Source organism: Dendrobates tinctorius, unplaced genomic scaffold (assembly GCF_039654945.1).
Source record: "Dendrobates tinctorius isolate UK_male_01 unplaced genomic scaffold, ASM3965494v1 ptg000515l, whole genome shotgun sequence".
Lineage (NCBI taxonomy): Eukaryota > Metazoa > Chordata > Amphibia > Anura > Dendrobatidae > Dendrobates > Dendrobates tinctorius.
The window spans coordinates 429,519-456,479 of record NW_027362174.1 but is presented as its reverse complement, the minus strand read 5'-3'; the positions used below and the strand labels follow the sequence as shown (position 1 = coordinate 456,479).

General features: G+C 50.1%; 1 protein-coding gene across 1 annotated transcript in view; it reads right to left on the bottom strand.

Moving 5' to 3' along the window:
- The window catches only part of LOC141078201 (microtubule-associated serine/threonine-protein kinase 2-like), a 200,269-nt gene that overhangs the window by 94,548 nt on the left and 78,760 nt on the right, over positions 1 to 26,961 (bottom strand). The window contains 1 exon segment of the mRNA XM_073565000.1: positions 11,725 to 11,756. Coding sequence (XP_073421101.1) covers positions 11,725 to 11,756 — 32 coding nt within the window.

Sequence of the window (26,961 nt, the reverse complement as noted above, 5' to 3'; positions counted from 1 at the left end):
GAAAGAGGCCGCCTCGTCCCTCCGCTATCATTTAACCGTCAGGCTCATTGTGACTGAGATCAATAGGAAACCATACCTTCTGGATTATGGGAGTGAAGGACCACCCGAGACAGGCCAATAAGTGCCCCCCCCCCCCGCACACTAGTAGAAACTAATGCAGTGTCCCCCGAGTGACAGCCCCACAATCAGCGGCACCGACGCTTACTGCAGTCGGAGGTTCGATGCTCCAAGTCTCTCTCTCCTGCGTTTCATCATGGCGGCGTCCAAACGGGAAACCCGAAGTTCAAAAAAGTGATAGAAGTGAGTGGAAGGAGACCAGAGGTGTTGTCAACCTGAAGGCAGGGGGCAGCAGGAGCAGCACTCTCATCATCCCTCTCACCAGCCTTGTTTTTAGCCACCCTCAGACTCCAGTCATATAAATAGCCGGCTCGCCTGATATGGGCGACAGCAGATCACCGACACCCAGAGAACCTCGGCCTCGGATATCACAACAGCAAATCAAGGAGCGGAGAGACCAGCAGGTGGAGGAGGGGAGCTGGCACAATGCGGGGGCCGGGCAGGGGGCAGCTGTTACTCTCACAGCGGCCACTCCAATGCATTGGATCAATCTGGGCAGATTACACCCGACCGTCATCAGGAGGAGACGGAGCGGAAAACAGGCACGTTACAAGCTGCACCAAGAAGTCTGAAAAACTGGACCCATGGCCTGGTGGGCACCGTGTGCACCAATGACTGCTGCAATCTGAACAAGCAGAGCTGCAGTGCAAAGCATGGCTCACTAAGAGGTAGATGAACACCAGGTAGATGTCTGGAGTCAGAGGCCATCACCCGTGTCTCAGTGTGCTGATTATGGGTGACGTGCAGCCTCGTGCGGTGGGAGCATGCATTGTATACTGCCGGAAACTTGGCGGCATCAAAACAGGCACATGCCACCGCGCACAAGATTGCTGGAACTCCCATTCATTCCTATGGAAGTTAAGGATATCACAAAATGCCACTGTGCAGCCAGGCCCACAAAGCCCCAGCCCACAGAGCCCCGGCCAGGCCCACAGAGCCCCGGCCCACAGAGCCCCGGCCCCTGGCACCTGAAAAGGCTGAGAAGGCAAAAACTTTAAACAAAAGGAATATACAGTGGATACGGAAACGCATACATATTAGTCCTTCTAACCTAAAACACCATAGGTCACACTCCGTGATACATTTATAAACTAAATGCCAAAAAAAAAAATTTATAGCACAAGGAATGTATAGCAAGATATTACAATTTTATTCACAATCAAAGGATATTACATAAAAACATCCAAGGGTATAAATAATGCCTCAAAAAACTTGAGAAAATTGCATGCAGCTGGATTAGACAAAAAACACTACATTATTTAAAGTAAATGCTCAATAGCATATTTGATAGCCATAATATACCTAAACGAGACCAATAGAACAACCATTATCTGAGATGCATAGTAGTATTTGTGCCACAATAGCCTTATCTTATAACTAGCAACAGTGCACGGACCAGAGAATAATAGTAACCGAATTACCTACTGGGCTACACACCATGAGCTGTCAAAAATACCACTAAAGGTGCATGAAGATAGTATTACCCGAGTGTGTGTCCAAAGCTGCCGCTGCGACCCACCCACCTCCTAACATTAAGGTTGGGATACTATTCTGTCCTCCCCTCCTCCTAACATTAAGGCTGGGATACTATTCTGTCCTCCCCTCCTCCTAACATTAAGGCTGGGATACTATTCTGTCCTCCTTCCCCCTAACATTAAGGCTGGGATACTATTCTGTCCTCCTTCCCCCTAACATTAAGGCTGGGATACTATTCTGTCCTCCTTCCCCCTAACATTAAGGCTGGGATACTATTCTGTCCTCCCCCCCTCCTAACATTAAGGTTGGGATACTATTCTGTCCTCCCTTCCTCCTAACATTAAGGCTGGGATACTATTCTGTCCTCCTTCCCCCTAACATTAAGGCTGGGATACTATTCTGTCCTCCTTCCCCCTAACATTAAGGCTGGGATACTATTCTGTCCTCCCCCCCTCCTAACATTAAGGCTGGGATACTATTCTGTCCTCCCCTCCTCCTAACATTAAGGTTGGGATACTATTCTGTCCTCCCCTCCTCCTAACATTAAGGCTGGGATACTATTCTGTCTTCCCCTCCTCCTAACATTAAGGCTGGGATACTATTCTGTCCTCCCCTCCTCCTAACATTAAGGTTGGGATACTATTCTGTCCTCCCTTCCCCCTAACATTAAGGTTGGGATACTATTCTGTCCTCCCTTCCCCCTAACATTAAGGCTGGGATACTATTCTGTCCTCCCTTCCCCTAACATTAAGGCCGGGATTACTATTCTGTCCTCCCGATCCTCCTAACATTAAGGCTGGGATACTATTCTGTCCTCCCTTCCCCCTAACATTAAGGCTGGGATACTATTCTGTCCTCCCTTGCTCCTAACATTAAGGCTGGGATACTATTCTGTCCTCCCTTCCTCCTAACATTAAGGCTGGGATACTATTCTGTCCTCCCTTCCCCCTAACATTAAGGCTAGGATACTATTCTGTCCTCCCTTCCTCCTGACATTAAGGCTGGGATACTATTCTGTCCTCCCTTGCTCCTAACATTAAGGCTGGGATACTATTCTGTCCTCCCTTCCTCCTAACATTAAGGCTGGGATACTATTCTGTCCTCCCTTCCCCCTAACATTAAGGCTGGGATACTATTCTGTCCTCCCTTCCCCCTAACATTAAGGCTGGGATACTATTCTGTCCTCCCTTGCTCCTAACATTAAGGCTGGGATACTATTCTGTCCTCCCTTCCTCCTAACATTAAGGCTGGGATACTATTCTGTCCTCCCTTCCCCCTAACATTAAGGCTGGGATACTATTCTGTCCTCCCTTCCCCCTAACATTAAGGCTGGGATACTATTCTGTCCTCCCGATCCTCCTAACATTAAGGCTGGGATACTATTCTGTCCTCCCTTCCCCCTAACATTAAGGCTGGGATACTATTCTGTCCTCCCTTCCTCCTAACATTAAGGCTGGGATACTATTCTGTCCTCCCTTCCCCCTAACATTAAGGCTGGGATACTATTCTGTCCTCCCTTCCCCCTAACATTAAGGCTGGGATACTATTCTGTCCTCCCGATCCTCCTAACATTAAGGTTGGGATACTATTCTGTCCTCCCTTCCCCCTAACATTAAGGCTGGGATACTATTCTGTCCTCCCTTCCCCTAACATTAAGGCTGGGATACTATTCTGTCCTCCCTTCCCCCTAACATTAAGGCTGGGATACTATTCTGTCCTCCCTTCCCCCTAACATTAAGGCTGGGATACTATTCTGTCCTCCCTTCCTCCTAACATTAAGGCTGGGATACTATTCTGTCCTCCCTTCCCCCTAACATTAAGGCTGGGATACTATTCTGTCCTCCTTCCCCCTAACATTAAGGCTGGGATACTATTCTGTCCTCCTTCCCCCTAACATTAAGGCTGGGATACTATTCTGTCCTCCCCCCCCTCCTAACATTAAGGCTGGGATACTATTCTGTCCTCCTTCACCCTAACATTAAGGCTGGGATACTATTCTGTCCTCCCTTCCTCCTAACATTAAGGCTGGGATACTATTCTGTCCTCCCTTCCTCCTAACATTAAGGGTGGGATACTATTCTGTCCTCCCCTCCTCCTAACATTAAGGCTGGGATACTATTCTGTCCTCTCTTCCACCTAACATTAAGGCTGGGATACTATTCTGTCCTCCCTTCCTCCTAACATTAAGGCTGGGATACTATTCTGTCCTCCTTCCCCCTAACATTAAGGCTGGGATACTATTCTGTCCTCCCCCCCTCCTAACATTAAGGTTGGGATACTATTCTGTCCTCCTTCCCCCTAACATTAAGGCTGGGATACTATTCTGTCCTCCCTTCCTCCTAACATTAAGGCTGGGATACTATTCTGTCCTCCCTTCCCCCTAACATTAAGGCTGGGATACTATTCTGTCCTCCCTTCCCCCTAACATTAAGGCTGTGTTCACACACAGCGTTTTTTTAGCGGTTTTTACCGCGGTTTTCACTATAAAACCGCTATAAAACCGCTAAAAATAAGCTGCACAGTCATTTCTATGCATTTTGCACTTTTTGTGCACATTGATGCGTTTTTTACCGCAAAAAAAACGCATCGCGGTAAAAAACGCAGCATGCTCATTAATTTTGCGGATTTTTCCGCGGTTTTGGCTTCTCCCATGTGTTTAGAAACCACTGCTGTAAAAAACGCATCAAAAACGCATCAAAACCGCGCAAAAAAATGCGCAAAACCCGCCGCGGAAAAATAGGTGCGGTTTCTGGGAAGGGATTCCGGTTTTTGTGCAGAAATTTTATGCAACGTGTGCACTTAGCCTTAGGCTGGGATACTATTCTGTCCTCCTTCCCCCTAACATTATGGCTGGGATACTATTCTGTCCTCCCTTTCTCCTAACATTAAGGCTGGGATACTATTCTGCCCTCCTTCCCCCTAACAATAAGGCTGGGATACTATTCTGCCCTCCTTCCCCCTAACAATAAGGCTGGGATACTATTCTGCCCTCCTTCCCCCTAACATTAAGGCTGGGATACTATTCTGCCCTCCTTCCCCCTAACAATAAGGCTGGGATACTATTCTGCCCTCCTTCCCCCTAACAATAAGGCTGGGATACTATTCTGTCCTCCTTCCCCCTAACAATAAGGGTGGGATACTATTCTGTCCTCCCCTCCTCCTAACATTAAGGCTGGGATACTATTCTGTCCTCCCTTCCCCCTAACATTAAGGGTGGGATACTATTCTGTCCTCCCTTCCCCCTAACATTAAGGCTGGGATACTATTCTGTCCTCCCTTCCTCCTAACATTAAGGCTGGGATACTATTCTGTCCTCCTTCCCCCTAACATTAAGGCTGGGATACTATTCTGTCCTCCTTCCCCCTAACATTAAGGCTGGGATACTATTCTGTCCTCCTTCCTCCTAACATTAAGGCTGGGATACTATTCTGTCCTCCCTTCCTCCTAACATTAAGGCTGGGATACTATTCTGTCCTCCCCTCCTCCTAACATTAAGGCTGGGATACTATTCTGTCCTCCCTTCCTCCTAACATTAAGGGTGGGATACTATTCTGTCCTCCCTTCCCCCTAACATTAAGGCTGGGATACTATTCTGTCCTCCCTTACCCCTAACATTAAGGCTGGGATACTATTCTGTCCTCCCTTCCTCCTAACATTAAGGCTGGGATACTATTCTGTCCTCCCCTCCTCCTAACATTAAGGCTGGGATACTATTCTGTCCTCCCCCCCTCCTAACATTAAGGCTGGGATACTATTCTGTCCTCCTTCCCCCTAACATTAAGGCTGGGATACTATTCTGTCCTCCCCTCCTCCTAACATTAAGGCTGGGATACTATTCTGTCCTCCCCCCCTCCTAACATTAAGGCTGGGATACTATTCTGTCCTCCCTTCCCCCTAACATTAAGGCTGGGATACTATTCTGTCGTCCTTCCCCCTAACATTAAGGCTGGGATACTATTCTGTCCTCCTTCCCCCTAACATTAAGGCTGGGATACTATTCTGTCCTCCTTCCTCCTAACATTAAGGCTGGGATACTATTCTGTCCTCCCTTCCTCCTAACATTAAGGCTGGGATACTATTCTGTCCTCCCTTCCTCCTAACATTAAGGCTGGGATACTAGTCTGTCCTCCCTTCCCCCTAACATTAAGGCTGGGATACTATTCTGTCCTCCCTTCCTACTAACATTAAGGCTGGGATACTATTCTGTCCTCCCCCCCCTCCTAACATTAAGGCTGGGATACTAGTCTGTCCTCCCTTCCTCCTAACATTAAGGCTGGGATACTATTCTGTCCTCCCCCCCCTCCTAACATTAAGGCTGGGATACTATTCTGTCCTCCCTTCCTCCTAACATTAAGGCTGGGATACTATTCTGTCCTCCTTCCCCCTAACATTAAGGGTGGGATACTATTCTGTCCTCCCCTCCTCCTAACATTAAGGCTGGGATACTATTCTGTCCTCTCTTCCACCTAACATTAAGGCTGGGATACTATTCTGTCCTCCCTTCCCCCTAACATTAAGGCTGTGTTCACACACAGCGTTTTTTTAGCGGTTTTTACCGCGGTTTTCACTATAAAACCGCTATAAAACCGCTAAAAATAAGCTGCACAGTCATTTCTATGCATTTTGCACTTTTTGTGCACATTGATGCGTTTTTTACCGCAAAAAAAACGCATCGCGGTAAAAAACGCAGCATGCTCATTAATTTTGCGGATTTTTCCGCGGTTTTGGCTTCTCCCATGTGTTTAGAAACCACTGCTGTAAAAAACGCATCAAAAACGCATCAAAACCGCACAAAAACGCGCAAAACCCGCCGCGGAAAAATAGGTGCGGTTTCTGGGAAGGGATTCAGGTTTTTGTGCAGAAATTTTATGCAACGTGTGCACTTAGCCTTAGGCTGGGATACTATTCTGTCCTCCTTCCCCCTAACATTATGGCTGGGATACTATTCTGTCCTCCTTCCCCCTAACATTATGGCTGGGATACTATTCTGTCCTCCTTCCCCCTAACAATAAGGCTGGGATACTATTCTGTCCTCCCTTTCTCCTAACATTAAGGCTGGGATACTATTCTGTCCTCCCTTCCCCCTAACATTAAGGCTGGGATACTATTCTGTCCTCCCCTCCTCCTAACATTAAGGCTGGGATACTATTCTGTCCTCCCTTCCTCCTAACATTAAGGCTGGGATACTATTCTGTCCTCCCCTCCCCCTAACATTAAGGTTGGGATACTATTCTGTCCTCCCTTCCTCCTAACATTAAGGCTGGGATACTATTCTGTCCTCCTTCCCCCTAACATTAAGGCTGGGATACTATTCTGTCCTCCCTTCCTCCTAACATTAAGGTTGGGATACTATTCTGTCCTCCCTTCCTCCTAACATTAAGGCTGGGATACTATTCTGTCCTCCTTCCCTCTAACATTAAGGTTGGGATACTATTCTGTCCTCCCTTCCTCCTAACATTAAGGTTGGGATACTATTCTGTCCTCCCTTCCTCCTAACATTAAGGCTGGGATACTATTCTGTCCTCCTTCCCCCTAACATTAAGGCTGGGATACTATTCTGTCCTCCCCTCCTCCTAACATTAAGGCTGGGATACTATTCTGTCCTCCCTTCCTCCTAACATTAAGGCTGGGATACTATTCTGTCCTCCTTCCCCCTAACATTAAGGCTGGGATACTATTCTGTCCTCCCTTCCTCCTAACATTAAGGCTGGGATACTATTCTGTCCTCCTTCCCCCTAACATTAAGGCTGGGATACTATTCTGTCCTCCCTTCCTCCTAACATTAAGGCTGGGATACTATTCTGTCCTCCCTTCCTCCTAACATTAAGGCTGGGATACTATTCTGTCCTCCCTTCCTCCTAACATTAAGGCTGGGATACTATTCTGTCCTCCCTTCCTCCTAACATTAAGGCTGGGATACTATTCTGTCCTCCCTTCCTCCTAACATTAAGGCTGGGATACTATTCTGTCCTCCCCTCCTCCTAACATTAAGGCTGGGATACTATTCTGTCCTCCCTTCCCCCTAACATTAAGGGTGGGATACTATTCTGTCTTCCCCTCCTCCTAACATTAAGGCTGGGATACTATTCTGTCCTCCCTTCCCCCTAACATTAAGGGTGGGATACTATTCTGTCCTCCCTTCCCCCTAACATTAAGGCTGGGATACTATTCTGTCCTCCTGCCCCCTAACATTAAGGCTGGGATACTATTCTGTCCTCCCTTCCTCCTAACATTAAGGCTGGGATACTATTCTGTCCTCCCTTCCTCCTAACATTAAGGGTGGGATACTATTCTGTCCTCCCTTCCTCCTAACATTAAGGCTGGGATACTATTCTGTCCTCCCTTCCTCCTAACATTAAGGGTGGGATACTATTCTGTCCTCCCCTCCTCCTAACATTAAGGGTGGGATACTATTCTGTCCTCCCTTCCCCCTAACATTAAGGGTGGGATACTATTCTGTCCTCCCTTCCCCCTAACATTAAGGCTGGGATACTATTCTGTCCTCCTGCCCCCTAACATTAAGGCTGGGATACTATTCTGTCCTCCCTTCCTCCTAACATTAAGGCTGGGATACTATTCTGTCCTCCCTTCCTCCTAACATTAAGGGTGGGATACTATTCTGTCCTCCCTTCCTCCTAACATTAAGGCTGGGATACTATTCTGTCCTCCCTTCCTCCTAACATTAAGGCTGGGATACTATTCTGTCCTCCCTTCCTCCTAACATTAAGGGTGGGATACTATTCTGTCCTCCCTTCCCCCTAACATTAAGGCTGGGATACTATTCTGTCCTCCTGCCCCCTAACATTAAGGCTGGGATACTATTCTGTCCTCCCTTCCCCCTAACATTAAGGTTGGGATACTATTCTGTCCTCCCTTCCCCCTAACATTAAGGCTGGGATACTATTCTGTCCTCCCTTCCCCCTAACATTAAGGCTGGGATACTATTCTGTCCTCCCTTCCCCCTAACATTAAGGGTGGGATACTATTCTGTCCTCCCTTCCCCCTAACATTAAGGCTGGGATACTATTCTGTCCTCCCTTCCCCCTAACATTAAGGGTGGGATACTATTCTGTCCTCCCTTCCCCCTAACATTAAGGCTGGGATACTATTCTGTCCTCCCCTCCTCCTAACATTAAGGCTGGGATACAATTCTGTCCTCCCTTCCCCCTAACATTAAGGCTGGGATACTATTCTCTCCTCCTTCCCCCTAACATTAAGGCTGGGATACTATTCTGTCCTCCCCTCCTCCTAACATTAAGGCTGGGATACTATTCTGTCCTCCCTTCCCCCTAACATTAAGGCTGGGATACTATTCTGTCCTCCTTCCCCCTAACATTAAGGCTGGGGATACTATTCTGTCCTCCCGATCCACCTAACATTAAGGTTGGGATACTATTCTGTCCTCCCCCCCCTCCTAACATTAAGGCTGGGATACTATTCTGTCCTCCTTCCCCCTAACATTAAGGTTGGGATACTATTCTGTCCTCCCCCCCCTCCTAACATTAAGGCTGGGATACTATTCTGTCCTCCCTTCCCCCTAACATTAAGGCTGGGATACTATTCTGTCCTCCTTCCCCCTAACATTAAGGGTGGGATACTATTCTGTCCTCCCCCCCCTCCTAACATTAAGGCTGGGATACTATTCTGTCCTCCTTCCCCCTAACATTAAGGCTGGGATACTATTCTGTCCTCCCCCCCTCCTAACATTAAGGCTGGGATACTATTCTGTCCTCCCCCTATCTTTAGGGCTGGGTTATAAGTTTGCCTCCCTTTTTTTTTTTTTACTATTGACAGTGGTGATCCATAGATACGGTAGGATTTATCAATCCTAGGTGAAGGGTATTAACCCTTACCTGTACCACCGCCGGATGTGGCAGACAAACCGGGGCCAGTGACGGTGAGCCGCCGTGGAGCGGGGCACCAATTTGTGTCCCATAGGGTGCCAGTCTTCGGGGGCAGAGAGGGACAGATCTATAGTCCAGCATGGGGAAAGCGTCTCGTGTATTAGTAATCATCCATGTGTCTCATACTCACAGTTTACACTTCACTCCTGCAAGCTTTCTTGTGTCTCGGGAACTAGATTTTATTCTACATTAATAAAGTTACAACTTAGGGGGATATTTTTTTGTTAATCTTATGTATTATGCTCCTAGTTCATACAATTTTATAAGACAATTCCAGAAGGTACAAATCTGACATCAGTCATAATCAGAAGACCCCCATTCCCACAGTGAAGCATGGTGGTGGCAGCACTGGGCTCTGGGGATGGGGGATGGAATTATAAACAGAACCTTCCGGCCTCTGCCACGAAGCTGAAGAGGAGGAGGACTTTCACCTTTCAGTGACAATGACCCTGAGCAACCTCCATTTCACCAAAATAATGGCTTCAACACAAGAAGATGGAAGTTCTGGAAAGGCCAAGCCTAGACCTGAACCCAAGGGACAGTCTGTGGTGACCTGAAGAGGGCGCTGTACACAGGAGATGACACTGCAATCTGTGGAGCTGCTGCATGGAGGAGCCGGCAAAGATCAGCAATCCGAGATGTGCTGAGCGAACGACCCCCGATCAAAAATACTGAGCACTGCCAGAAACACACAGGGAGCAGCAACACACGATTAGTTTAACGGTGTGCAGGTTTATGCAACCACCAAAATTTTACTTGATTAATCTTTTCTACCAGAAAAGAGGTTTGTAGGGAAATTAAAGGGAATAAAGTCAGAAAAGGTTATTCTACATGACAAAACTGTGACATTTCCCAGGGGAGTGTAGACTTGTAGAGATCTCCGGATCTCGGCTGTTAGCGGAGAGGGATCTGTGCTGAACATTCTGCACATGCTCAGTAGTGACCGCAGCTGCACAATTGGCGGTTTGTCTTACCGACTCCAATCGCCGCAGTGACATCTGGAGGCAGGATGCAGTACTGCAGCCGTGATAGAGGGTTCTGCTTTTGGGAAATTAGGTGAGCAGTGGGTTTCTGCGAGCAAAGGAGCTACACGGAGGACCAACCTTCAATATTTTATGGGTGGAGGGTCAAAGCTTTGGAAATTGCAGCACAGCGATATTTACATAGAAACTGCAGGTTAATGCTTGGTCCCAGCAAAGAGCAAACAGATGAACGTCAGACTGTGGCCCCCAAGTCAGCACATTAAGAGAGCGGCGGAGGCAAGCAGCCGGCGGACAGAGCGCGGCGGAGGCAAGCAGCCGGCGGACAGAGCGCGGCGGAGGCAAGCAGCCGGCGGACAGAGCGCGGCGGAGGCAAGCAGCCGGCGGACAGAGCGCGGCGGAGGCAAGCAGCCGGCGGACAGAGCGCGGCGGAGGCAAGCAGCCGGCGGACAGAGCGCGGCGGAGGCAAGCAGCCGGCGGACAGAGCGCGGCGGAGGCAAGCAGCCGGCGGACAGAGCGCGGCGGAGGCAAGCAGCCGGCGGACAGAGCGCGGCGGAGGCAAGCAGCCGGCGGACAGAGCGCGGCGGAGGCAAGCAGCCGGCGGACAGAGCGCGGCGGAGGCAAGCAGCCGGCGGACAGAGCGCGGCGGAGGCAAGCACCGGACACCTGCAGCACAGATAAGTTATATCCACATTGTAAGACGCACCCCTATATTCCCCCCAAATCTGGGAGGAAAAAAAGTGCGTCTTACAAAGCGGAAAATACGGTAATTTTTCTAATACTACATCCAATATACTGGATTTTACATTTTTTGCAGCAGATCCAGTATACTGCGTACTGAGCATCACAATTAGTAAAAAAAGGCAATATTCTGGGAGAAACCGCTGTATGAAAAAATGAATTTAGTTCTGATCCTGAGTTACTTCCTGTATTATGCTCCAGAGCTGCGCTCACTATTCTGCTGGTGCAGTCACTGTGTACATACATTACATTACTGATCCTGAGTTACATCCTGTATTATAACCCAGAGCTGCACTCACTATTCTGCTGGTGCAGTCACTGTGTACACACATTACATTACTGATCCTGAGTTACATCCTGTATTATACCCCAGAGCTGCACTCACTATTCTGCTGGTGCAGTCACTGTGTACATACATTACATTACTGATCCTGAGTTACATCCTGTATTATACCCCAGAGCTGCACTCCCCCTACATACATTAATGTTTTTACTTCTGTACTTACAAGCTTCCTCTTCTGGGGAGACTCAGTTCCTTCTGGAAGAGAAATAAATGGTGTCAGATGTTAGATATCACATGGAGCACTGAAAGATATGAGACACAAGGTGGCGCCATGGAGCAGGAGTCGTCGGTAAGAATGGAGCCGATTGCAGCCACCTTATCTGGCCCCTTAGGCCTCTTTCACTCTTCCGTTTTTGACCATCAGTCAAAATCTGCCGTTTTTGCAAAAAAAACGGATCCGCCATTTTTTTTGGCGAATCCGTTTTTTTCCCCATTGATTTGCGTTACCGGCGGATTTTGACGGATGGCCATCCGTTGGATCCGTTTTTTTGCGGATCCGTCAATTTTTTTGCGTCCGCCGAGATGCCTGGACGGACCCTGCAATGTTTTTTGTGCTGCAGGATCCGCATTTTTATAGTGCGCATGCCCGGAGGAATGAAGTCAGGCGGAAATTTAACCCTGAAATCATTTCTGGCGGACAGAGAAAATTCTCTCTCTCCTTCCCGGGCAGTGGTTCCTTTAAAAATCTTCATTCGGCGGATCAGTCAAAAAAACGTTCCGGGGGCATCCGTCCACATCAGATAGCAACGGATCCGCTTTCTGCCATTTTGGCGGATTTTAACTGACACAAAAAAACTGAAGTGTGAAACAGGCCTAAGTGACAATGATGTCACCATAAACACATCCCCCACATCCCATACACACACCCTACACATCCTATAGACCCTCCACACACACACTACACATCTCACATACACCCCCCCACAAATATCACATCCCCTTACACACACATGCCCCCACACACACCCAGAACCCCCATACATACATGACCCCCCCCATACACACAGCTCGATCACACATCTCCCTCTAAACCGGGCCACAATAAACCTTCTCTTATCGCCGGTTTTCCCTGTTGTAACAAACTAGAGGGGAAAAAAATGGCGATCCGCAAATACGGTGTGCCGCAAAAGCAAGCTGCCGTTTTTACGGTGTCATTGATTTCAAAGGAGTCTGTGTCCGTGAGCCGTGAAAATTATCAAGCAAGCTCGATATTTTTTCACGGCCGTAAATACAGGCCATACAGCGCATGGCACGCCGATGAATTTTTGTGGGGCCACAGAAATATATTGGGGTCGCAAAAACATGACAAATGTAAAAGAACCCTTATACACACACACCCCTCCACATCACCCCACCAAGCCTTCCCATATCCCCCCACACACACACAAGTGTAAAAGAACCCTTATACACACCCCTCCACATCACCCCACCAAGCCTTCCCATATCCCCCCACACACACACGACAAGTGTAAAAGAACCCTTATACACACACCTCCACATCACCCCCCCCACACACACACACACGACAAGTGTAAAAGAACCCTTATACACACACCTCCACATCACCCCCCCCACACACACACACACGACAAGTGTAAAAGAACCCTTATACACACCCCTCCACATCACCCCACCAAGCCTTCCCATATCCCCCCACACACACACGACAAGTGTAAAAGAACCCTTATACACACCCCTCCACATTACCCCACCAAGCCTTCCCATATCCCCCCACACACACACACACACGACAAGTGTAAAAGAACCCTTATACACACCCCTCCACATCACGCCACCAAGCCTTCCCATATCCCCCCACACACACACGACAAGTGTAAAAGAACCCTTATACACACCCCTCCACATCACCCCACCAAGCCTTCCCATATCCCCCCACACACACACGACAAGTGTAAAAGAACCCTTATACACACACCTCCACATCACCCCACCAAGCCTTCACATATCCCCCCCCCACACACACACACACGACAAGTGTAAAAGAACCCTTATACACACCCCTCCACATCACCCCACCAAGCCTTCCCATATCCCCCCACACACACGACAAGTGTAAAAGAACCCTTATACACACACCCCTCCATATCCCCCCACCAAGCCTTCCCATATCCCCCCACACGACAAGTGTAAAAGAACCCTTATACACACCCCTCCACATCACCCCACAAGCCTTCACATATCCTCCTCACACACACACGACAAGTGTAAAAGAACTCATATACACACCCCTCCACATCACCCCACCAAGCCTTCCCATATACCCCCCACACACGACAAGTGTAAAAGAACCCTTACACACCCCTCCACATCACCCCACCAAGCCTTCCCATATCCCCCCACACACACACGACAAGTGTAAAAGAACCCTTATACACACACCTCCACATCACCCCCCCCACACACACACACACGACAAGTGTAAAAGAACCCTTATACACACCCCTCCACATCACCCCACCAAGCCTTCCCATATCCCCCCACACACACGACAAGTGTAAAAGAACCCTTATACACACCCCTCCACATCACCCCACCAAGCCTTCCCATATACCCCCCACACACGACAAGTGTAAAAGAACCCTTATACACACCCCTCCACATCACCCCACCAAGCCTTCCCATATCCCCCACACGACAAGTGCAAAAGAACCCTTATACACACCCCTCCACATCACCCCACCAAGCCTTCCCATATCCCCCCCACACACGACAAGTGTAAAAGAACCCTTATACACACCCCTCCACATCACCCCACCAAGCCTTCCCATATCCCCCCACACACACACACAAGTGTAAAAGAACCCTTATACACACCCCTCCACATCACCCCACCAAGCCTTCCCATATCCCCCCACACACACACGACAAGTGTAAAAGAACCCTTATACACACACCTCCACATCACCCCACCAAGCCTTCACATATCCCCACCCCCACACACACACACACGACAAGTGTAAAAGAACCCTTATACACACCCCTCCACATCACCCCACCAAGCCTTCCCATATCCCCCCACACACACGACAAGTGTAAAAGAACCCTTATACACACACCCCTCCACATCACCCCACCAAGCCTTCCCATATCCCCCCACACGACAAGTGTAAAAGAACCCTTATACACACCCCTCCACATCACCCCACAAGCCTTCACATATCCTCCTCACACACACACGACAAGTGTAAAAGAACTCATATACACACCCCTCCACATCACCCCACCAAGCCTTCCCATATACCCCCCACACACGACAAGTGTAAAAGAACCCTTATACACACCCCTCCACATCACCCCACCAAGCCTTCCCATATCCCCCACACGACAAGTGTAAAAGAACCCTTATACACACCCCTCCACATCACCCCACCAAGCCTTCCCATATCCCCCCCACACACGACAAGTGTAAAAGAAACCTTATACACACCCCTCCACATCACCCCACCAAGCCTTCCCATATCCCCCCACACACACACAAGTGTAAAAGAACCCTTATACACACCCCTCCACATCACCCCACCAAGCCTTCCCATATCCCCCCACACACACACGACAAGTGTAAAAGAACCCTTATACACACCCCTCCACATCACCCCACCAAGCCTTCCCATATCCCCCCCACACACGACAAGTGTAAAAGAACCCTTATACACACCCCTTCACATCACCCCACCAAGCCTTCCCATATCCCCCCACACGACAAGTGTAAAAGAACCCTTATACACATCCCTCCACATCACCCCACCAAGCCTTCACATATCCCCCCACACGACAAGTGTAAAAGAACCCTTATACACACCCCTCCACATCACCCCACCCCACCAAGCTTTCCCATATCACCCCACCAAGCTTTCCCATATCCCCCCCACACACACACACACACGACAAGTGTAAAAGAGCCCTTATACACACCCCTCCACATCACCCCACCAAGCCTTCCCATATCCCCCCCACACACACACACGACAAGTGTAAAAGAACCCTTATACACACCCCTCCACATCACCCCACCCCACCAAGCTTTCCCATATCACCCCACCCCACCAAGCTTTCCCATATCACCCCACCCCACCAAGCCTTCCCAAATCCCCCCCACACACACCACAAGTGTAAAAGAACCCTTATACACACACCCCTCCACATCACCCCACCCCACCAAGCTTTCCCATATCCCCCCCACACACACACACGACAAGTGTAAAAGAACCCTTATACACACCCCTCCACATCACCCCACCAAGCCTTCCCATATCCCCCCACACACACACAAGTGTAAAAGAACCCTTATACACACCCCTCCACATCACCCCACCAAGCCTTGCCATATCCCCCCACACACACGACAAGTGTAAAAGAACCCTTATACACACACCTCCACATCACCCCACCAAGCCTTCACATATCCCCCCCACACACCCACACGACAAGTGTAAAAGAACCCTTATACACACCCCTCCACATCACCCCACCAAGCCTTCCTATATCCCCCCACACACACGACAAGTGTAAAAGAACCCTTATACACACCCCTCCACATCACCCCACCAAGCCTTCCCATATCCCCCCACACACACGACAAGTGTAAAAGAACCCTTATACACACCCCTCCACATCACCCCACCAAGCCTTCCCATATCCCCCCACACACACACGACAAGTGTAAAAGAACCCTTATACACACACCCCTCCACATCACCCCACCAAGCCTTCCCATATACCCCCACACGACAAGTGTAAAAGAACCCTTATACACACCCCTCCACATCACCCCACAAGCCTTTACATATCCTCCTCACACACACACGACAAGTGTAAAAGAACTCTTATACACACCCCTCCACATCACCCCACCAAGCCTTCCCATATACCCCCCACACACGACAAGTGTAAAAGAACCCTTATACACACCCCTCCACATCACCCCACCAAGCCTTCCCATATCCCCCACACGACAAGTGTAAAAGAACCCTTATACACACCCCTCCACATCACCCCACCAAGCCTTCCCATATCCCCCCCACACACGACAAGTGTAAAAGAACCCTTATAAACACCCCTCCACATCACCCCACCAAGCCTTCCCATATCCCCCCACACGACAAGTGTAAAAGAACCCTTATACACACACCACTCCACATCACCCCACCAAGCCTTCACATATCCCCCCCACACACGACAAGTGTAAAAGAACCCTTATACACACCCCTCCACATCACCCCACCAAGCCTTCCCATATCCCCCCCACACACGACAAGTGTAAAAGAACCCTTATACACACCCCTCCACATCACCCCACCAAGCCTTCCCATATCCCCCCACACGACAAGTGTAAAAGAACCCTTATACACACCCCTCCACATCACCCCACCAAGCCTTCACATATCCCCCCACACGACAAGTGTAAAAGAACCCTTATACACACCCCTCCACATCACCCCACCAAGCTTTCCCATATCACCCCACCCCACCAAGCTTTCCCATATCCCCCCCACACACACACACACGACAAGTGTAAAAGAGCCCTTATACACACCCCTCCACATCACCCCACCAAGCCTTCCCATATCCCCCCCACACACACACACGACAAGTGAAAAAGAACCCTTATACACACCCCTCCACATCACCCCACCAAGCATTCCCATATCACCCCACCCCACCAAGCTTTCCCATATCCCCCCCACACACACACACGTGTAAAAGAAACCTTATACACACCCCTCCACATCACCCCACCAAGTCATCCCATATCCCCCACACACACACGACAAGTGTAAAAGAACCCTTATACACACACCCCTCCACATCACCCCACGTCACCAAGCTTTCCCATATCACCCCACCCCACCAAGCCTTCCCAAATCCCCCCCACACACACCACAAGTGTAAAAGAACCCTTATACACACACCCCTCCACATCACCCCACCCCACCAAGCTTTCCCATATCCCCCCCCACACACACACACGACAAGTGTAAAAGAACCCTTATACACACCCCTCCACATCACCCAACCAAGTCATCCCATATCCCCCACACACAAGTGTAAAAGAACCCTTATACACACCCCTCCACATCACCCCACCAAGCCTTCCCATATCCCTCCACACACGACAAGTGTAAAAGAACCCTTATACACACCCCTCCACATCACCCCACCAAGCCTTCCCATATCTCCCCACATACACGACAAGTGTAAAAGAACCCTTATACACACCCCTCAACATCACCCCACCAAGCCTTCCCATATCCCCCCACACACACACAAGTGTAAAAGAACCCTTATACACACCCCTCCACATCACCCCACCAAGCCTTGCCATATCCCCCCACACACACGACAAGTGTAAAAGAACCCTTATACACACACCTCCACATCACCCCACCAAGCCTTCACATATCCCCCCCACACACACACACGACAAGTGTAAAAGAACCCTTATACACACCCCTCCACATCACCCCACCAAGCCTTCCTATATCCCCCCACACACACGACAAGTGTAAAAGAACCCTTATACACACCCCTCCACATCACCCCACCAAGCCTTCCCATATCCCCCCACACACACGACAAGTGTAAAAGAACCCTTATACACACCCCTCCACATCACCCCACCAAGCCTTCCCATATCCCCCCACACACACACGACAAGTGTAAAAGAACCCTTATACACACACCCCTCCACATCACCCCACCAAGCCTTCCCATATACCCCCACACGACAAGTGTAAAAGAACCCTTATACACACCCCTCCACATCACCCCACAAGCCTTTACATATCCTCCTCACACACACACGACAAGTGTAAAAGAACTCTTATACACACCCCTCCACATCACCCCACCAAGCCTTCCCATATACCCCCCACACACGACAAGTGTAAAAGAACCCTTATACACACCCCTCCACATCACCCCACCAAGCCTTCCCATATCCCCCACACGACAAGTGTAAAAGAACCCTTATACACACCCCTCCACATCACCCCACCAAGCCTTCCCATATCCCCCCCACACACGACAAGTGTAAAAGAACCCTTATAAACACCCCTCCACATCACCCCACCAAGCCTTCCCATATCCCCCCACACGACAAGTGTAAAAGAACCCTTATACACACACCACTCCACATCACCCCACCAAGCCTTCACATATCCCCCCAAACACACGACAAGTGTAAAAGAACCCTTATACACACCCCTCCACATCACCCCACCAAGCCTTCCCATATCCCCCCCACACACGACAAGTGTAAAAGAACCCTTATACACACCCCTCCACATCACCCCACCAAGCCTTCCCATATCCCCCCACACGACAAGTGTAAAAGAACCCTTATACACACCCCTCCACATCACCCCACCAAGCCTTCACATATCCCCCCACACGACAAGTGTAAAAGAACCCTTATACACACCCCTCCACATCACCCCACCCCACCAAGCTTTCCCATATCACCCCACCCCACCAAGCTTTCCCATATCCCCCCCACACACACACACACGACAAGTGTAAAAGAGCCCTTATACACACCCCTCCACATCACCCCACCAAGCCTTCCCATATCCCCCCCACACACACACACGACAAGTGAAAAAGAACCCTTATACACACCCCTCCACATCACCCCACCCCACCAAGCTTTCCCATATCACCCCACCCCACCAAGCTTTCCCATATCCCCCCCACACACACACACGTGTAAAAGAAACCTTATACACACCCCTCCACATCACCCCACCAAGTCATCCCATATCCCCCACACACACACGACAAGTGTAAAAGAACCCTTATACACACACCCCTCCACATCACCCCACGTCACCAAGCTTTCCCATATCACCCCACCCCACCAAGCCTTCCCAAATCCCCCCCACACACACAAGTGTAAAAGAACCCTTATACACACACCCCTCCACATCACCCCACCCCACCAAGCTTTCCCATATCCCCCCCCCACACACACACACACGACAAGTGTAAAAGAACCCTTATACACACCCCTCCACATCACCCAACCAAGTCATCCCATATCCCCCACACACAAGTGTAAAAGAACCCTTATACACACCCCTCCACATCACCCCACCAAGCCTTCCCATATCCCCCCACATACACGACAAGTGTAAAAGAACCCTTATACACACCCCTCCACATCACCCCACCAAGCCTTCCCATATCCCTCCACACACAAGTGTAAAAGAACCCTTATACACACCCCTCCACATCACCCCACCAAGCCTTCCCATATCTCCCCACATACACGACAAGTGTAAAAGAACCCTTATACACACCCCTCAACATCACCCCACCAAGCCTTCCCATATCCCCCCACATACACGACAAGTGTAAAAGAACCCTTATACACACCCCTCCACATCACCCCACCAAGCCTTCCCATATCCCCCCCACACACACGACAAGTGTAAAAGAACCCTTATACACACCCCTCCACATCATCCCACCAAGCCTTCCCAAATCCCCCCACACACACAAGTGTAAAAGAACCCTTATACACACCCCTCCACATCACCCCACCAAGCCTTCATATATCCCCCCCACACACACACGTGTAAAAGAACCCTTATACACACCCCTCCACATCACCCCACCCAAGCCTTCACATATCCCCCACACACACACGACAAGTGTAAAAGAACCCTTATACACACACCCCTCCACATCACCCCACCCCACCAAGCTTTCCCATATCACCCCACCCCACCAAGCTTTCCCATATCCCCCCCACACACACACACGACAAGTGTAAAAGAACCCTTATACACACCCCTCCACATCACCCCACCCCACCAAGCTTTCCCATATCCCCCCCCACACACACCACAAGTGTAAAACAACCCTTATACACACCCCTCCACATCACCCCACCAAGTCATCCCATATCCCCCACACACACAAGTGTAAAAGAACCCTTATACACACCCCTCCACATCACCCCACCAAGCCTTCACATATCCCCCCACACACAAGTGTAAAAGAACCCTTATATACACACCCCTCCACATCACGCCACCAAGCCTTACCATATCCCCCCACACACACACACACGACAAGTGTAAAAGAACCCTTATACACACCCCTCCACAGCACACCCCACCAAGCCTTCCCAAATCCCCCCCACACACACAAGTGTAAAAGAACCCTTATACACACCCCTCCACATCACCCCACCAAGCCTTCACATATCCTCCTCACACACACGACAAGTGTAACCCTTATACACACCCCTCCACATCACCCCAAGCCTTCCCAAATCCCCCACACACACAAGTGTAAAAGAACTCTAATACACACCCCTCCACATCACCCCACCAAGCCTTCACATATCCCCCCCCACACACACGACAAGTGTAAAAGAACCCTTATACCCACACCCCTCCACATCACCCCACCAAGCTTTCCCATATCCCCCCACACACACGACAAGTGTAAAAGAACCCTTATACACACCCCTCCACATCACCCCACCAAGCCTTCACATATCCCCCCCACACACGACAAGTGTAAAAGAACCCTTATACACACCCCTCCACATCACCCCACCAAGCCTTCACATATCCTCCTCACACACACGACAAGTGTAAAAGAACCCTTATACACACCCCTCCACATCACCCCAAGCCTTCCCAAATCCCCCCCACACACACACAAGTATATAAGAACCCTTATACACACTCCTCCACATCACTCCACCAAGCCTTCCCATATCCCCCCCACACACACAAGTGTAAAAGAACCCTTATACACACCCCTCCACATCACCCCACCAAGCCTTCCCATATCCCCCACACACACACACGTGTAAAAGAACCCTTATACACACCCCTCCACATCACCCCACCAAGCTTTCCCATATCCCCCCACACACACGACAAGTGTAAAAGAACCCTTATACACACCCCTCCACATCACCCCACCAAGCCTTCCCATATCCCCCCACACACACAAGTGTAAAAGAACCCTTATACACACCCCTCCACATCACCCCACCAAGCCTTCCCATATCCCCCCACATACACGACAAGTGTAAAAGAACCCTTATACACACCCCTCCACATCACCCCACCAAGCCTTCCCATATCCCCCCACACGACAAGTGTAAAAGAACCCTTATACACACCACTCCACATCACCCCACCAAGCCTTCACATATCCCCCCCACACACGACAAGTGTAAAAGAACCCTTATACACACCCCTCCACATCACCCCACCAAGCCTTCCCATATCCCCCCCACACACGACAAGTGTAAAAGAACCCTTATACACACCCCTCCACATCACCCCACCAAGCCTTCCCATATCCCCCCACACGACAAGTGTAAAAGAACCCTTATACACACCCCTCCACATCACCCCACCAAGCCTTCACATATCCCCCCACACGACAAGTGTAAAAGAACCCTTATACACACCCCTCCACATCACCCCACCCCACCAAGCTTTCCCATATCACCCCACCCCACCAAGCTTTCCCATATCCCCCCCACACACACACACACGACAAGTGTAAAAGAGCCCTTATACACACCCCTCCACATCACCCCACCAAGCCTTCCCATATCCCCCCCACACACACACACGACAAGTGAAAAAGAACCCTTATACACACCCCTCCACATCACCCCACCCCACCAAGCTTTCCCATATCACCCCACCCCACCAAGCTTTCCCATATCCCCCCCACACACACACAAGTGTAAAAGAAACCTTATACACACCCCTCCACATCACCCCACCAAGTCATCCCATATCCCCCACACACACACGACAAGTGTAAAAGAACCCTTATACACACACCCCTCCACATCACCCCACCCCACCAAGCTTTCTCATATCACCCCACCCCACCAAGCCTTCCCAAATCCCCCCCACACACACCACAAGTGTAAAAGAACCCTTATACACACACCCCTCCACATAACCCCACCCCACCAAGCTTTCCCATATCCCCCCCCACACACACACACACGACAAGTGTAAAAGAACCCTTATACACACCCCTCCACATCACCCCACCAAGTCATCCCATATCCCCCACACACAAGTGTAAAAGAACCCTTATACACACCCCTCCACATCACCCCACCAAGCCTTCCCATATCCCCCCCACACACACAAGTGTAAAAGAACCCTTATACACACCCCTCCACATCACCCCACCAAGCCTTCCCATATCCCCCCCACACACACAAGTGTAAAAGAACCCTTATACACACCCCTCCACATCACCCCACCAAGCCTTCCCATATCCTCCCACACACACAAGTGTAAAAGAACCCTTATACACACCCCTCCACATCACCCCACCAAGCCTTCCCATATCCCCCCACATACACGACAAGTGTAAAAGAACCCTTATACACACCCCTCCACATCACCCCACCAAGCCTTCCCATATCCCCCCACACACGACAAGTGTAAAAGAACCCTTATACACACCCCTCCACATCACCCCACCAAGCCTTCCCATATCCCCCCACATACACGACAAGTGTAAAAGAACCCTTATACACACCCCTCAACATCACCCCACCCAAGCCTTCACATATCCCCCACACACACACAAGTGTAAAAGAACCCTTATACACACACCCCTCCACATCACCCCACCCCACCAAGCTTTCCCATATCACCCCACCCCACCAAGCTTTCCCATATCCCCCACACACACACACGACAAGTGTAAAAGAACCCTTATACACACCCCTCCACATCACCCCACCCCACCAAGCTTTCCCATATCCCCCCCCACACACACCACAAGTGTAAAAGAACCCTTATACACACCCCTCCACATCACCCCACCAAGTCATCCCATATCCCCCACACACACAAGTGTAAAAGAACCCTTATACACACACCCCTCCACATCACCCCACCAAGCCTTCACATATCCCCCCACACACACAAGTGTAAAAGAACCCTTATACACACACCCCTCCACATCACGCCACCAAGCCTTCCCATATCCCCCCACACACACACACGACAAGTGTAAAAGAACCCTTATACACACCCCTCCACAGCACACCCCACCAAGCCTTCCCAAATCCCCCCCACACACAAGTGTAAAAGAACCCTTATACACACCTCTCCACATCACCCCACCAAGCCTTCACATATCCTCCTCACACACACAAGTGTAACCCTTATACACACCCCTCCACATCACCCCAAGCCTTCCCAAATCCCCCACACACACAAGTGTAAAAGAACTCTAATACACACCCCTCCACATCACCCCACCAAGCCTTCACATATCCCCCCCCACACACACGACAAGTGTAAAAGAACCCTTATACCCACACCCCTCCACATCACCCCACCAAGCTTTCCCATATCCCCCCACACACACGTCAAGTGTAAAAGAACCCTTATACACACCCCTCCACATCACCCCACCAAGCCTTCACATATCCCCCCCACACACGACAAGTGTAAAAGAACCCTTATACACACCCCTCCACATCACCCCACCAAGCCTTCCCATATCCCCCCACACACACACAAGTGTAAAAGAACCCTTATACACACCCCTCCACATCACCCCACCAAGCCTTCACATATCCTCCTCACACACACGACAAGTGTAAAAGAACCCTTATACACACCCCTCCACATCACCCCAAGCCTTCCCAAATCCCCCCACACACACAAGTATATAAGAACCCTTATACACACTCCTCCACATCACTCCACCAAGCCTTCCCATATCCCCCCCACACACACAAGTGTAAAAGAACCCTTATACACACCCCTCCACATCACCCCACCAAGCCTTCCCATATCCCCCACACACACACACAAGTGTAAAAGAACCCTTATACACACCCCTCCACATCACCCCACCAAGCTTTCCCATATCCCCCCACACACACGACAAGTGTAAAAGAACCCTTATACACACCCCTCCACATCACCCCACCAAGCCTTCCCATATCCCCCCACACACACGACAAGTGTAAAAGAACCCTTATACACACCCCTCCACAGCACACCCCACCAAGCCTTCCCAAATCCCCCCCACACACACAAGTGTAAAAGAACCCTTATACACACCCCTCCACATCACCCCACCAAGCCTTCACATATCCTCCTCACACACACAAGTGTAACCCTTATACACACCCCTCCACATCACCCCAAGCCTTCCCAAATCCCCCACACACACAAGTGTAAAAGAACTCTAATACACACCCCTCCACATCACCCCACCAAGCCTTCACATATCCCCCCCCACACACACGACAAGTGTAAAAGAACCCTTATACCCACACCCCTCCACATCACCCCACCAAGCTTTCCCATATCCCCCCACACACACGACAAGTGTAAAAGAACCCTTATACACACCCCTCCACATCACCCCACCAAGCCTTCACATATCCCCCCCACACACGACAAGTGTAAAAGAACCCTTATACACACCCCTCCACATCACCCCACCAAGCCTTCCCATATCCCCCCACACACACACAAGTGTAAAAGAACCCTTATACACACCCCTCCACATCACCCCACCAAGCCTTCACATATCCTTCTCACACACACGACAAGTGTAAAAGAACCCTTATACACACCCCTCCACATCACCCCAAGCCTTTCCAAATCCCCCCCACACACACAAGTATATAAGAACCCTTATACACACTCCTCCACATCACTCCACCAAGCCTTCCCATATCCCCCCCACACACACAAGTGTAAAAGAACCCTTATACACACCCCTCCACATCACCCCACCAAGCCTTCCCATATCCCCCACACACACACACAAGTGTAAAAGAACCCTTATACACACCCCTCCACATCACCCCACCAAGCTTTCCCATATCCCCCCACACACACGACAAGTGTAAAAGAACCCTTATACACACCCCTCCACATCACCCCACCAAGCCTTCCCATATCCCCCCACACACACGACAAGTGTAAAAGAACCCTTATACACACCCCTCCACATCACCCCACCAAGCCTTCCCATATCCCCCCACATACACGACAAGTGTAAAAGAACCCTTATACACACCCCTCCACATCACCCCACCAAGCCTTCCCATATCCCCCCACATACACGACAAGTGTAAAAGAACCCTTATACACACCCCTCCACATCACCCCACCAAGCCTTCCCATATCCCCCCACACACACGACAAGTGTAAAAGAACCCTTATACACACCCCTCCACATCACCCCACCAAGCCTTCCCATATCCCCCCACATACACGACAAGTGTAAAAGAACCCTTATACACACCCCTCCACATCACCCCACCAAGCCTTCCCATATCCCCCCACATACACGACAAGTGTAAAAGAACCCTTATACACACCCCTCCACATCACCCCACCAAGCCTTCCCATATCCCCCCCACACACACGACAAGTGTAAAAGAACCCTTATACACACCCCTCCACATCACCCCACCAAGCCTTCATATATCCCCCCCCACACACACACAAGTGTAAAAGAACCCTTATACACACCCCTCCACATCACCCCACCCAAGCCTTCACATATCCCCCACACACACACGACAAGTGTAAAAGAACCCTTATACACACACCCCTCCACATCACCCCACCAAGCCTTCCCATATCCCCCCCCACACACACACGACAAGTGTAAAAGAACCCTTATACACACGCCTCCACAGCACACCCCACCAAGCCTTCCCAAATCCCCCCCACACACACAAGTGTAAAAGAACCCTTACACACACCCCTCCACATCACCCCACCAAGCCTTCACATATCCTCCTCACAGACACGACAAGTGTAACCCTTATACACACCCCTCCACATCACCCCAAGCCTTCCCAAATCCCCCACACACACAAGTGTAAAAGAACTCTTATACACACCCCTCCACATCACCCCACCAAGCCTTCACATATCCCCCCCACACACGACAAGTGTAAAAGAACCCTTATACACACACCCCTCCACATCACCCCACCAAGCTTTCCCATATCCCCCACACACACGACAAGTGTAAAAGAACCCTTATACACACCCCTCCACATCACCCCACCAAGCCTTCACATATCCCCCCCACACACAACAAGTGTAAAAGAACCCTTATACACACCCCTCCACATCACCCCACCAAGCCTTCCCATATCCCCCCCACACACACACGTGTAAAAGAACCCTTATACACACCCCTCCACATCACCCCACCAAGCCTTCCCAAATCCCCCCCACACACACCACAAGTGTAAAAGAACCCTTATACACACCCCTCCACATCACCCCACCAAGCCTTCACATATCCTCCTCACACACACGACAAGTGTAAAAGAACCCTTATACACACCCCTCCACATCACCCCAAGCCTTCCCAAATCCCC